We start from the raw sequence: 15,284 nt of genomic DNA on the forward strand, positions 1-15,284 counted from the left end.
AGCCCTTGATCATAGTGAAGCAAAAGTGTGCAAGCCCCCTAGAGCAACATTGATGCTTCACAGGATGTGTAAAAATCTTGGTCTTACAGATATTTGGAGACTTTTGAACCCATCTGGTTGGGACTATACATTCTTTTCATCAGTCCATAAGATGTATTGTAGAATATATTTTTTAGACATATATATATATATATATATATATATATATATATATATATATATATATATATATATATATATATATATATATATATATATATATATATGTCCCTCATTTCATCTGTTGTTGATTGCTCAGTTGGAAACATCTTAGTCTCAGATCACGCCCTGGTGAGTTTAGAGGTGTTGCCACATACGGAGAAAAATAAATCATATAGTTGGCGCTTTAATGTATCCCTTTTGCAAAATCCTGAATTCCAACAAATGTTAAAGGCTGAAATCAATGTTTATATGGAAACCAACTGGTCCTCAGTCCTCTGTGGGCGTGGCTTGGGAGGCACTTAAGGCAGTTCTTAGGGGTTGGATCATACATTATGCCTTATTCATCAAAAAATCCAAAGCACAAGAACTCATGGAGTTGGAAGGGAATATTAAAAGTGCCGAGGCAGAGCTGAAGCGCCGAATGTCATCTGATGGACTCAGAGAATTGACCCAATTGAAATACAGATATAAAACTATTTTGTCATGGAAGGTGGAGTTTTGGCTATTCAGGGCAAGACAGTCATACTTTGAGTCGGGGGACAAAGCAGGGAAGCTGCTGGTGGTGACATTTTTACCTCGGCCATTAAAATTAATAATGCTTTTAAAGAATTAGCTCCACTGATGAAGATATTAGAAACTTTGTGGAACCATTAGAACTCCCTAAACTGACAAATGAGCAAAAACATTCTCTTGATTCTGAGATAACCTTGGAGACGCTTGGTGAGGTAATTAAGGCCTTTCCTAATAAAGTGGTCAGTGAGTGTATGTCCATATTTATAAGTTCTTGGTTGTTTTTACCATGTTGTATGTCTGCCTAGCTAAACACTATGTAGACCTATGTGTAATCTGGACTGGACAGGGAATAGTTTAATTTAAAGAACATTACACAAAGTTGTCCCCTGCCAAGCCATTTACCATCTGTGTTAACTGAATTAGAAATTAAAATAAAAACTAAAATATATTGATAGACTAAAAAACAGAAACTAAAATGAATTGAAAAACTAAAACTAAAAAACACAGTTGGTAAAATAACTGAAACTAAACTAAATAATAATTTGAAATTGAAAAAGAAAAAAAATAACATTTAAAAACCCAAAACTATAATAACTTTGGAGGAAACAAAATTGCATAACGTATGAAATCTATATGTCAAACAGTCTCACACCCAAACTGCTGAGAATGTTTTACAAACCGAGAGAAATGGACCTGAAACACATACCTTTCGCAAATGTGTGAGATATCGACTAAGCGTTACACGGATGCCACACTTGACAGATTGCGGCCGGGGAAAAGATCAATGACAATCAACACACGTTTTCTGTCATGTTTTCAGTCAGAAGCAGGAGAATTTTGCCAAACATAAAGCATTTGAGAGCATGATAATTGTTTCTTACCATTGTGATTTCAAAAACACCAGTTATTCTTGACATGACATTATATTGCATTGTATAAATTATGTCAGTGCTCGTTCTGAAAAAGAGACTCTTAATAACGGTGGAAAAAACTGCAGCACTTTACGTTCGGAAGTAAAATACAGTACAGGTTTAGTTAAAACGCTTAATGTGATTTTCTTACATTTCCGTTGTGAACACTATTTAATGACAAAACAACAACACTGAAATCCAAAGAGAAATACACTATTTCATGTTTTCTCTCCCATAAAAATTCATCATGATGCATGATTACTTAAAACAGTACTAAGACTTGTACTGAGACAGTGGCCATGGAAGGCCAAATTATCATTATAATGTTTTTGTCATATAAACTATTTTTAACACATTAGTCATATTCTGTATACTGTTTACAAACTGATGAGCCCAGTTTAACGAAAAACGGAAAGCTAGTTCATTATGCTTTAAAAATGATAAGCTTATATTATATTAATATCGTCTTTCTCCATTGATTGCAGCTTCATTCTTTTGGCAAAAAAGTAATGTTTATTAAAAGTGAAGATTGATATAAATTTGGTTCTAAGTGTTTTTGAGTCCATCTGCACTGTTTTTAAATTGTTTTCCAATGTAAACAAGCTCTAGGTGGAGCTCTTTAACCGTTGCGCATCCTCTCACACCTGAGATCAGCTGAAAAAAAGTCCCATATTTAAAGCTGCATTGTCCTGTAGTTGGCTGGCAGAAAGTTGGCAACCCTAATTGTAAGCAACATGGGCACTGTTGCTTTTGAAATGCAGGATAAGTTTAACATTCTTTATCTGCCCTGATTAAAACAACAGAATAAAAGGTTTTAAGATATGCAACACTACTCATGTATACAGTTGAAGTCAGAAGTTTACATACACCTTAGCCAAATACATTTAAACTCAGTTTTTTACAATTCCTAGCATTTAATCGTAGAAAACATTCCCTGTCTTAGGTCAGTTAGGATCACTACTTTATTTTAAAAATGTGAAATGTCAGAATAATAGTAGAGAGAATTATTTATTTAAGCTTTTATTTCTTTCATCACATTCCCAGTGGGTCAGAAGTTTAAACACACTTTGTCAGTATTTGGTAGCATTGCCTTTAAATTGTTTAATTTGGGTCAAATGTTTTGGGTATCCTTCCACAAGCTTCTCACAATAAGTTGCTGGAATTTTGGCCCATTCCTCCAGACAGAACTGGTGTAACAGAGTCAGGTTTGGAGGCCTCCTTGCACGCACATACATTTTCAGTTCTGTCCACAAATTTTCTATCAGATTGAGGTCAGGGCTTTGTGATGGCCATTCCAATACCTTGACTTTGTTGTCCTTAAGCCATTTTGCCACAACTTTGGAGGTACGCTTGGGGTCACTGTCCATTTGGAAGACCCATTTGTGACCGAGATTTAACTTCATGGCTGATGTCTTGAGATGTTGCTTCAATATATCCACATCATTTCCCTTCCTCGCTATGCCATCTATTTTGTGAACTGCAACAGTCCCTCCTGCAGCAAAGCACCCCCACAACATGATGCTGCCATCCTCATGCTTCATGGTTGAGATGATGTTCTTCGGCTTGCAAGCCTCACCCTTTTTCCTCCAAACATAATGATGGTCGTTATGGCCAAACAGTTACATTTTTGTTTCATCAGACCAGAGGAAATTTCTCCAAAAAGTAAGATCTTTGTCCCCATGTGCACTTGCAAACTGTAGTCTGGCTTTTTTATGGTGGTTTTAGAGCACTGGCTTATTCCTTGCTGAGAAGCATTTCAGGTTATGTCGATATAGGACTCGTTTTACTGTGGATATAGATACTTGTCTACCTGTTTCCTCCAGCATCTTCACAAAGTCCTTTGCTGTTGTTCTGGGATTGATTTGCACTTTTTGCACCAAACTTCGTTCCTAACTAAGCGGTATGGTGGCTGCGTGGTCCCATGGTGTTTATTTTTGCGTACTATTGTTTGCACAGATGAACGTGGTACCTTCAGGCATTTGAAAATTGCTCCCAAGGATGAACCAGACTTTTGGAGGTCTACAATTTTGTTTCTGAGGTTGTTGCTGATTTCTTTAGATTTTTCCATGATGTCAAGCAAAGAGGCACTGAGTTTAAAGGTAGGCCTTAAACTACATCCACAGGTACACCTCCAGTTCAGTACATCTCCTATCAGAAGCTAATTGGCTAATTGTCTAAAGGCTTGACATAATTTTTGGGAATTTTTCAAGCTGCTTTAAGGCAATAGTCAATTCAAAGTGAAACAATCTGACTGTAAACAATTGTTGGAAAAATTACTCATGTCTTGCACATAGTAGATGTCCTAAACAACTTGCCAAAACTATAGTTTGCTAATATTAAATCTGTGGAGTGGTTAAAAATGAGTTTTAATTATTTCAACCTAAATGTATGTAAACTTCTGACTTCAACTGTATCAGTGATCATATCACACATTTTTTAGGATTTTATTTTTTCCCTGAGGTCCATTTATTATGTTATCTGCGTTCTTTTGCAGCAAAACATGAAACTCAAGTTTTCATAACTTTGTTTTTACAACTGTGTTTTGATGTAGAAAATGTTATTTTCTGCCACCGTTTCACACTTACAATAATATTGAGTCTAGTTGAGGTTACCTGTGTGAAAGGTTTGTTTGGAGACTGTGTGTTCTTGGGGGAGCCAGAGCCTCTGATTCTTTCACTGAACCAGGAGAAAGGCACAAACGGTGGACCAGAAGAACGTGAGGACTGGCTCTCTGTTCTCTCTGAATCCCTGAAGCCCATACAAACACACAAAACACTTTACACGTCTGTATCTATACAGCTACATATACACAAGAAAACATGCTGGTGTTCAGATGACTGGTGCACACAAACACACTCATACCGATTTTCTGCTGATAGTCTGTTCGATCTGTCTTTCTTGACCTTCCCATACGTGCGACGTAAAGTGACCCTGTGTCAAAGAAAAAAACAGCTAACATTTAGAGTCACTAGATGTTCAGTCCGTGATTACAGTGTCTGAAGACTGTTAGTATTCATCTAAAAGAGAGCACAAGAAACACTGATATCATGTACTTCTATGTTAAAGGTCAAATGTTTAGTGGCACACAACTAACACTCCTCCAGCCCTGCCCATGTCTACCATTGATCAGCCAAACAGGTAGACCCACCCCAAACTAACACCATTGGCTGAGCCAGAAGCTGATATGTCACACCAGTCAACGAAACAGAGCGCCACAGAGACACTCTTCAGGAAGTGGCTTATTTATAGTCTTCTGTGCACATTAAACCAGCCTTAATCAAACATATTTATTTGCTGAAGACACAGACCCCAGATCAAGAAATCGTCTCCTGGTTTTCTTATCCAGCAGCACTGTTGGACTGTCCGGTTCATCAGGACCTGTGTCGTGACTGTCATCTGAAAACATATCATCAAAATGAGAATTTAAAATAGAATTAAATCCTGATCAGAATCAAAATTAGAACCAAACTCTGAATTAGAATTGAAATCAGAATAAGGATCCAGAATTGGAATAAAATCCAGACCAGAATCAGAACTGGAATCAAAATAAGACTCTTGATCAGTTTCAGAATGTAAAATGAAATTCACTAAATTACACTTACAAGTAGTCATGATGACTTGGTGGTTTTCTCCAAAGAACACTGTAAACATGCCATATCAAATATTTATAATATATGATCATATCAAACACACATGGAACCTGTCATGTAGTATGATGTACAGTAATGTGAGATGAGCTGCTCAAACCTTCACTGTGTGAGTATTCTCCATAGTGTAGGAGCGGTTGACTCCCCTCACGCATCTGACACAGGTGTGCTGGAGAAGACGTCTCTGAATGGATGCTGCAGGGTTTGGTGGGGGATTTAGATGGGGTGTGAGGTAAAGCCACCTGAGAGGAGGTGTTCAGGAGGTGTCTGTAGCTCCGCCTCTCATCGTGTACATCCCTGTCTCCAGCCACAGTGCAGAGGTCAAAGGTGAAGTCTCGGTCTCTCTGTGAGGAAGGGGAGGAGAGGAGGAGGTCGGAGGAGGGAGAGGAGCAGTGAAAGGAGGGGTGATGAGAAGAACAGGAGGTCTGCAGTGAACCTCCAAAACTCTAGAGCAAATGCACAAACAAACACGTGTCCCATGAGTCTCCAGGGTGCATGAAATCTACAGCAGAGATCAGCTCATAATGTTTTTGTTAACACGTTTATTTGTAAACATTAGTTATGCATTAGGTATCATGAACTAGCAGTAAACAATATTTTTTACAGCAGTTATTCATCTTGATTTATGTTAATTTATCAAAATACAATTCTTCATTGTCAGTTCATGTTAGTTCATACTGTTGACATACAGTCATACAGTTATTTTCCAGATTTCTGCACCACTAAAATCCTCAGATTTCTTTAAGTTAACCTATTTCTGCTTTTTGAAACAATGATAGCTAAATAATCATCATCAGACATAAAACATAATATACATTATGAATATTTTATTAATAATACAATAATAATGTTATTTCTCAGTTATGACAAAGTATAATGTTTCCAATCAGATATTTAGAATGAGATTTGGTCATCTATTGATAGATCAATATTGGTAGTTATTAAAGAACTAATTCACTCAGAACAAAAATTATTTTGACTTTTCTCATGTTTTAATCCTGTATTTTTTTCTCTGGAACACAAAAGGAGAATTCTGAAGAATTTTCACATAGCTCTTTTCCATACAATGAGAGTTCATAGTTAAATCTCATTCTCCATTCGTACATATGGACTACTTTGATGGTGTTTTTTGGTCTTTTTTTGGAGCTTGACAGACATGGTCACTATGAACTGTCATTGTTTGGAAAAGAGCTGCTTCAATATTCTTCCAAAATTCTCTTGTAGTGTTCAATGGGAGAAATAAAATTATATGGATTTTAAAAGACATGAGAGTGAGTAAATAATGAAAGAATTTTCATTTATGGGTGAACTATTCCTATAATCAGATGCATGAAATATACAGCACACACACCATTCTATCAATGCTGTCATCTCCATCTATGGAGCTCAAACTGTCTCTCAGGCGGGTTCGAGAGGGGCGGTGCCTCCTGGTTTTGATTGACAGTTGTGCTTTGGCTTTCTGTAGGCTGCTGTCAAGTCGTTCGGTCTCAGGAACCACCTCCGTCAGATCTGATGTGGTATAAAACACTCTGACATATTTTTACTGCCTGAGTTGCTTTGATCCCAAATATTTAGAGACAAACAACACACACATAGACACACAAAAAAACATCACAAATATGATAAAAAAAAAAAAAAAAGATAAATAAAAAAAATAGGATAAAAGAGTGCTGCAGTGCTCATGACACACTCACACACATATTAGTGTTCTCGTTACAATTCATAAAAGCACAGTGACACTGTAAAGCAGCCTGAAGTGCTATGAAGCTGTCAGGCAGCCCAGATTACTTATATGAATGATGGGCCACCATTCCTAGTGTGAGCCCTGGGGGTGTATGTGCAGGTCAGGGAGTGAATCAAACACACACATACACACACAGAAATACTTCCAACTACAGACTGATAGAATGGCAGTAGCCAGTGTAAATCCATGTAAATCACAAACCCAATTCCAAGATCTACAAGGATTTTTTTATTATTATGAATGTGTTACTGAAATATTTCAAGTCTTTGTGTTTACAGAATAAATGTGTTATTAAAAGCCAAACTGCACAACATAAATGCTCCCAGCATTAGTTCATAAGTGCAAATGTAAATTTGATGTGGTATATACAGTACTGCTCTGTAAACTCACCACTATGGACTAATTATACTGTGGTCTAATATATTTCCATATTAAACAGTTAATGTTTCTAGCACATGGGTTTTCAAACTGGGGTCCAAGGACCCCCAGGGGGCCACAAGGTGGCTGCTAGGGGGTCCACAGAAAATATGAGAGAAAATGGTAAATAATAAAAAAACAGATCTGCAAATAGGAAAAGAAAAATAATTTTAAAGTATTCATCTTTCCTTCCTTGCAACATAAATATGCACATTTGGTATCTTTCTAGTTTTTTTCTTTTTTTTTTCTGTTTTCTTCTTTGCTAGCTCACCGGTTATTAGACACTATTTCAGCTGCTTTGGACACAATTATTATTATTAATAACTACTTATTAACCAATTGTACTAATAATAATTCACAAGTTCACCTGCCCATCCAGCCCTTGAAGGTAGAGTGACCATATGGGTAAACAGGATTGTCTTGTTGTCTCTGTCGAAGGGGCTCGAGATCGATACTCGAATTGGGAAAAATATTTTACTGAATAGGAGCAAGCTGGTTGTTTAATTTGGATTTGGATTAGGGTAAAGGTAATTTAATTTGGCATTGTCCCAAAAGTAAACAGTGCTTGGTTATTTAATTTGGTGACTTTTATTTCATAATAAAAGCAATTAAATATTAATATCATAATTGCGGCAATTAAATATTCAGAATGGACGAAGATCTTGTGGGAACTGAGGAAAACGAACTGCTGTGACAGCCAAAAATTCAGGACAAAATGATAGGCTCCTGCAGGAGCTGGGGTGATCTTACTGTAGAGGCAAAAATTTTAGGGATGAATAAGATAGGCTCCTGCAAGGGCTTGGAAGAATTCTACTGCTGCTGCAGTAGAAGTATATGTAGGGGGTTATTTAATTTTAGCAAACGAGAGCCTGGTGTGCTTGCCTAATGTGTGATACATTGGTTCTTATGTATGAATGAAATGCATTTGAAGACCATCTGCAGAGTGATTTGATTAGGAGTACGGGCAAGCCTTTTTGCACGCCTGCAGTTGCTGCGCCAAAACGGAAGGAATGGCTGGAGTAGTGATTTGTCTGGAATTCTGATTTGAGAAGGACAGATGTTTTTGGAACCAGTTTCTAGAAACTGGATTATTGGAATCGTCTACAAAGAGCAGATCGGAAATGGCTTTAATTTGTTTTCTTCTGTAGTCTAAATATGAGGAGAGTGACTGGAAAGGCTGAATGGGTGAAGGTAAATTCAAAACAATGATGGCATTGCCTCTTTTAGTTTGATCTTTTTTACTTTGTATGATGTTGAAACTGATAGTGTCCTTATCCACTACCTGGATGTCAGAAAAATTGGGGTGTATGCTTAGGTAGAATTTGGAATTACACGTAAATTCTGCACATCCGAGAAACCCCAAAAAAGCCAGGGTGAATAGGGTGTTGAGAGTTCTGGCTATGTTTCCTGAGTGGTACCCTGAGCGAAGAGTGATTAAGCATCTGCTTAACAGATCCAAGGTAAGTGGTAACCTGGAATCTGATTGGCAGGGTTGGGATTTTTGGATAACTTTGATCAAGAGAGATTTGTAGATTGTTTATAATGGGACATAGCTGGCCGAAAATGAAAGAAGAAGTGGATGCCGCTAATGTAAGCTTTGATGGTTCCGGCTTGGTTGTGTTTTATTTGATGTATGTAGGTTGCGAAAGAGGAGACTAAAAGGGAAAAGGAGTTTATTGACTGAATGGAAATATTTGAAGCTTTTCCATGCTGTGAAATAATACTGGAGTGTTTTGGCGGATACTGCTTGTAGAATTAAATCTACTGATAAACTGCAAAGGTGATAAGTGGATGATTTACTGGAATGACATCTCCAAAAATGGTTGGTCTGGGGTGGGTGACGGGTCTGCATGAGGAGCCAATGTCCTGAATTTCTGAAAGGCAAAACGGGAAAGTGAGTCAGCAATTTGATTCTTATATCCTGGAATATGTTCAGCTTTATCAATGAATTGGTTGCATGCGGAGATCCAAATTAGACGTCTCAGGAACAACATTAAATCAGGATAATTAGATTGTCTTTTATTGATGCTATAAACTGCAGCCACATTGTCACAGTGAAATAGCACGCTTTTAGACGACCACTCTTTTCCACAACGATATGATACAATTCATAGAGCATGGAGGATGAGGATGAAGGCGCAAAATTGGTAAGCTCTGGAGTCCAGTGAGACGTGAAGCAGCGACCTTGATAGTATCCACCGAAACCGCCGGATGGGGCTGCATTGGTGAATAAATGGAGGTCTGAGGCGAGAGAGATGTGATCTTCGTAAAAGAAGGTGAGTCTGTTCCATTTTCTGAGGAACGAAATCCAAAGTTTCATGTCTGTTTTGCAGGGGGAATTCAGGGATATGGGGTCGTTTAGAGATGGGACAGCTGAAGCTATAAAAAGCAGGTGGGAAATAAACGGACGGCCTTGGAGTACAATCTGCATGGCGAGCACTGAGAGAACATTCCTGGGCAACTAAGAGATTGTCTAATGTTTAATGTAGCAAGAATTGACAGCGCTGTCTATAACATCTTAATTCATTAAAATTGTTGCAGGTTTGGAAACTTGAAGTGGAGGCGGTGGAGCGATTTGAGTTTGGTCTCGAAGAGGTGCTCTCATTCCTGGACTGCGGTACGTAGGAGATGGATTTGATGGGTACAGTGGCTGGATTTAGATTTGAAGGATTCTGGCAAATCAAGGGGCAGGTGGATGAGGGGTGATCAGTTTATCGGCATATAGCAAGGAGATGTTATGACATCCCTGGAAGACTCTGTTATAGAGATTGAAATCCAGGGCCCCCAGTGAGGACACTGGTTCCACTGTGTGACTCTCACGGCACATTTGGCGGAATTTGTGGTAGGTATAGAAGTGGCTACCATCAAAAGAAAGAGACAATTCAGTGATGATGGACGTAATAATTTAGTTCTTAACATCTGTTCAGAAAGGCAGAACAGATTATTTCTGAAAATCCTGTGAATACCAGGCAGAATTCCACGAAAGAGAGAATGCGGTTTGAGCTGGGGGTTAAATCTTTCAAGGTGACGGAGAAGGAAATGCAGTCCATGGAGCGATGCAACCCTTTATGTGGGATAGAAGACAGTCGGGAGGCAAGATCCACATCCAAACCTGGTAGTATTTGGGAGCAGAGGATTTTAGAGACAAGCAATGGCTCCATAGCAACGGTGTGGGAGGGAACTGCTACCGGAGTAGCTGTAAATAGAGTGTAGGAAGGAGGCTTTGTTGGGTTTTGGCAAGCATTGCTGCTGTAGGGAAAGCGGAGGCAGTTACTGCTTGCGGAAGTAACCGTATGCTGTGATCGGCCCCTGCATGAGGGAGATTGGAGAGTGGAGGAGGAACAGTGAGAACTGGGCTGTAGGAGGTTAAACCCAGAGCGCTTGTTAATTGTGAAGGCAGCCTCATGGTGGTATTCTCTCCGGGAGCAGGTGGGAAAGGGACTGGAGGGATAGCAAAAGGATTCTGGTAGAGGAGGGCTTCGTTAGGGATGGGCAGGGCTTGATATTTTGTTTTGCTGTCTGAAGTTAGTAAGCATGGTGGTAGGATCTGGAACTGAGCTAGCAGCCTAGTGAGAAGGGAGTACAGGAGGGCATGTGAAAGGGGCGGGGCTGGTTACGATGGAGACGGCAGCTTGAGGAAGTGCTGACATGGCAGTGATGGCTGTTCTGCTGTTTGGGGAAATTAATGGATTGAGGAATGGCGATGCTGTGGTAGCACCTTGGGATGCAGGAATGATTTTTGAGGGGTGGAAGAAGCATCTAGGGACTTCCTTTTACAAGGTTTTGGGGGTTCCAGGTGCAGTTTCTTGGCTGCTTTGGGAGCTGAAATAAAGATCATAGAGTTGGGCTTCATTTAATCTCTGTGAAAAGGGGATGTTCTAAATAACCTAAATAATAAATTAATTACCAACTAATGCCTTCATCAGCCACAAAATAAAGGGTTATGGGGCTCTAAATACAAATAATATAGTTTTTAAGGCATAATCTACAATCACATTATTCATTAAAACTGCACAATGATGACTTTAAGACATTACAGACTGTAAAAGATTCAAGTAGGTAGGAAGCGGGAAGCGGGATTGCAGTCCAGGTAAATCAACCTTTAATGGCTTTTCAGCTTCACAAACACAGTCTTTGGCTTTTCAGCTTCACAACAAATATCTCTAGTCTCTATTGTTTAGCACACACAGCTTCATTAATTACACTAAATAGCACAACGTCGGTCACAGTAACAGCTTTTCGGCATTCAGGTTCGGTGTTTGTGTGCCTCAGCATCTCTCAATCTCTCTGGCATTCTCGGAGGCCTTTTCAAGCCTGTCTCCGTCGTCACTGTAATGAGACACAGGTGTTAAGCATCAATAATCACCAGGTGATGGGCCTTACTGCTTCCTCTCTCCCCAATGACAGACACATGACCACGTCCCGCTCCACACAGACTCCATACAGCTTAATTTTCTGTTATAGCATAATTTTCTGTAAAGCTGCTTTGAACAATGTTGAAAAGCACTTTACAAATAAAAATGACGACTTGACAGTACGATAACTAATTAAAGACAATTATTTAATTTCAGAAACAACATGTTTAATATTAATGTCTTAATATCATGTCTACTATTTTTCTTAAATAATGCAAATGGGTCGGTGTAAAATAAATTATACTGTAGCTGCCTATAGAAAGGGGGGCACCCGCAAGGGGAACATCATATTTGGGGGTCCTTGACATTAGAAAGTTTGAAAATCCCTGATCTAGCAAAGTATACAGACACCAAAATCAACATTGAGATAAAAGCTGCAATCCAGTAATCCTCAGAGTGAGTTTAATTTAAAACAGAAGTGTGTAATTTTTGCACCACTAGTGTCAAACATTATGGAAAAAATAAAAGGTTCCCCCATTCTGCCATTGGTCGGAAAACAGATAGTCCCACCCCAAAGTTCACACCATTGGTCAAGTTAATAGCCACAGTTTTTGTTGTAAAACCATGCCTTTCCATGTTGATCCGGGCAAGTTGGCACGGTTACAGTTTCTTTTTCCACTGTGGTGCTTAAATGTATGTAACAAATACATCAGTTGGCGACGGCGTGAGAGGTAAAAATCGAAACGAGTGCTCTATGGACGATAATCACATATTCCAGTTTTTAGGACTGCTTTTTCCCCTGGTTTTTACTCTGCTAATGCACAGAAAAGACATTTTGCATATTGCAAAAAAGAAAGCAAAGAGAAAGGGCGAGAGGTTTATCATTATTTGCTGAGGGGTTGTGTATGCCACACTAACACACAGAGAGGTAAAAGTTCCAAGACTAGCTAAAAAGGCGGGTCGCGAGGGTCGGACGTGTGAATGGCGAGCTCTGCGCACTTTGCTAGTTTTTAATTCTTTTTGTGTCATAAACCAGTGAGATTTGATACATCCTGTTCTATAACTGTTCTATGAAGTCAATATGTCAAAGAATTCAAAATCCTCAGGCTCTACAGACATTAAAAGACACTTACGTGCTCAAGCTGATACCCCTGGCAGGGCCACAGACCAGGGACTCAATTTGGACGGTGCGGTGATAGAGATTCAGTATCAACTGTCCAGCATGTCGGTGATGCTGGCGAAGGTCGTAGCGGACTTGGAGGATCTTGCTGTAATACGTCGATCGATTATGGCCATGGAGGCGAAATTCTCTGAGGTGGTTACAAGAGAGTCAGACATCGAGAAACGGATTGATTATCTGGAGTCATCGGAGAGAGAATTAGCTGCTAACCCACTAGCGACCAAGGCAGACTTGAATGTGTTTGGGAAAAGTTAGGAAAAATCGTAATCGGCGAAACAACGGCCGAATTTTTGGAATTCCTGAGAATGAAGAAGGCCAAGATATGGTGAAATTCCTAGACGAGCTCTTCCCGAGTCTGCTCGACATAACAGGCCATAAGCTGGAGATTGAGTGAGCTCACAAGGTCCTGGCTCAGAGATCCATGGAGGGAGACGGGCCCCAATCAATTCTGGCCAAATTTCTGAGATCATCAGATATAGATCTTGTGTTACGCGAGACGAGGAGTAAAGGAAGGCTTTCTTGGAAGAACCACAAAATGTTCTTGTTCCCAGACTTTGCGAATTCAACAAGAGAGAAACATCAACAGAACATCTTACATCAACGGAAGATCGCTTTTGCACTGATGTTCCCGGCCAAACTGAGAATAGATACTAAGGATGACCGCAAAGTATTTACATTTCCCCAGCAAGCATTGTCCTTCATAAAGTCAGTGGAATAAGTAAGCCATGGTGTGATTCTCACGTTGCTGCAAAGTGAGCCTGACTCACTAATAATTCACTTGACTGTCTGAGGAAGCTGGGCGCCTTTTTTGTTTCTTTTTGTGTTGGTTCCGCTTAGTGGCTGGAGTTTGTTTTGTGGAATAACACTCCTTCAAGGAACTTTTGCATCGACAGAGGGTGTCTTTTACACTGAAGTTCCCGGCCAGATTGAGAATAGATGCTAAGGATGGCCCCAAAGTATTTACTTGTCCCCAACAAGCATTGTCCTTTATAACATCAAGGGAATGAGTAAGTCATTGTGTGGCGCTCACTTTGCAGCCAAGTGGAACTGACTCACTGAACATTCACTTGACCGTCCGAGGAAAATGGGCACCTTCTTTGTTTCTTTTTGTGCTAGTTCTGCCTAGCGGCTGGAGTTTGTTTTGTGGAATAACACTCCTTCGGGACAGTTGTGGATGATTCTGCACGTTCTTTGTGCTTATGCCTCCTATTGGATGCAGTTTGTTTTGTGGAATAATTTTTTGCAGGACATTGGAATGATTAGGTCATCTGCTGCACTTATGAAACAGCCGGCTCACTGAACATTCGTTTGACTGTCCGAGGAAACTGAAAGTTTTTGTGTGTGTGTGTGTGTGTGTGTGTGCTGGTTCCGCTAGAGGCTGGAGCTTGTTTTGGGGAGGAACACACCTTCAGGACAGTATGTGGATGAATCTACACATTCTTTGTGTTTATTCTGCCTATTGACTGGAGTTTGTTTTAAAGATTTTCTTCTGTTATGTAATTCTGTCTCACAAAATTTGTATAGACTTGAGCAATCCGATGGCAAAGTTGTCGCGGCGGCTCTCGTAGGCTTACATGGACTGTTTGAGTTTAGAAGGATGGACGCCGGATGGTGCTGTTGTGCGCAGGGTTATCGCGCACATTTTTCTTTTTTCTGTTTGTTTGGTTTGGGGGGAAGTTTGAGGTTTGATTGTTGCAGTAATGTGGGAATGTGGTCTTTATAATCTTGTTTTTGACACACAATCTATTTTTTCTAATATGTCAAAATGTAAAATGTTAATATGAGTGGATTTTCTCTCTCCACGTGGAATGTGAATGGGTTGGGGCACCCCATAAAAAGAAGGAAGGTTATTTATTTTCTTAAACATAAGAAATATAATATTGTGTTTCTTCAAGAAACACATCTTTCCCCGCAAGAAGCTGAAAATATTTGGAAGTTATGGGGTGGACATGTTTTCTTTAATGCTGGCTCAAGTAAGAGCAGGGGAGTCATTACATTGATAAGTAAACATCTACAATTCAAATGTATCAAACAGATTAAAGATAAATTAGGAAGAGTCATTATTGTTTTAGCAGAAACTCAGGGCCAAAGGTTGATTTTGGCTAATATTTACACACCTAACATTGATGATCAGGGCTTTTTTTATAGATCTTGTAGGGATGTTGCAAGCCGTTGGCACCCCTTATGATAGAATATTAGGAGGAGACTGGGGGCCTGGGTAGCTCAGCGAGTATTGATGCTGACAACCACACCTGGAGTTGCGAGTTCGAATCCAGGGCGTGCTGAGTGATTCTAGCCAGGTATCCTAAGCAATCA

General features: G+C 39.6%; 1 protein-coding gene across 6 annotated transcripts in view; it reads right to left on the bottom strand.

The window, feature by feature from the left end:
* The window catches only part of LOC127423031 (sterile alpha motif domain-containing protein 14-like), an 81,290-nt gene that overhangs the window by 31,867 nt on the left and 34,139 nt on the right, over positions 1-15,284 (bottom strand). For 2 of the 6 annotated variants that reach the window (XM_051667009.1, XM_051667014.1), the window contains exons 3-9: positions 9,234-9,307; positions 6,624-6,781; positions 5,373-5,718; positions 5,228-5,266; positions 4,934-5,021; positions 4,488-4,556; positions 4,238-4,373 (exon numbers count right to left, since the gene is read on the bottom strand). In XM_051667009.1, the coding sequence (XP_051522969.1) occupies positions 4,238-4,373; positions 4,488-4,556; positions 4,934-5,021; positions 5,228-5,266; positions 5,373-5,718; positions 6,624-6,781; positions 9,234-9,285 (888 nt within the window). In that variant the 5' untranslated portion in view covers positions 9,286-9,307. Of the gene's footprint in view, positions 1-4,237; positions 4,374-4,487; positions 4,557-4,933; positions 5,022-5,227; positions 5,267-5,372; positions 5,719-6,623; positions 6,782-9,233; positions 11,890-15,284 lie in introns of those variants that run through there. The other 4 variants (XM_051667013.1, XM_051667010.1, XM_051667011.1 and 1 more) reach the window with 4 other exon arrangements.

This window comes from Myxocyprinus asiaticus, chromosome 32 (genome assembly GCF_019703515.2).
Source record: "Myxocyprinus asiaticus isolate MX2 ecotype Aquarium Trade chromosome 32, UBuf_Myxa_2, whole genome shotgun sequence".
Taxonomy (NCBI): domain Eukaryota; kingdom Metazoa; phylum Chordata; class Actinopteri; order Cypriniformes; family Catostomidae; genus Myxocyprinus; species Myxocyprinus asiaticus.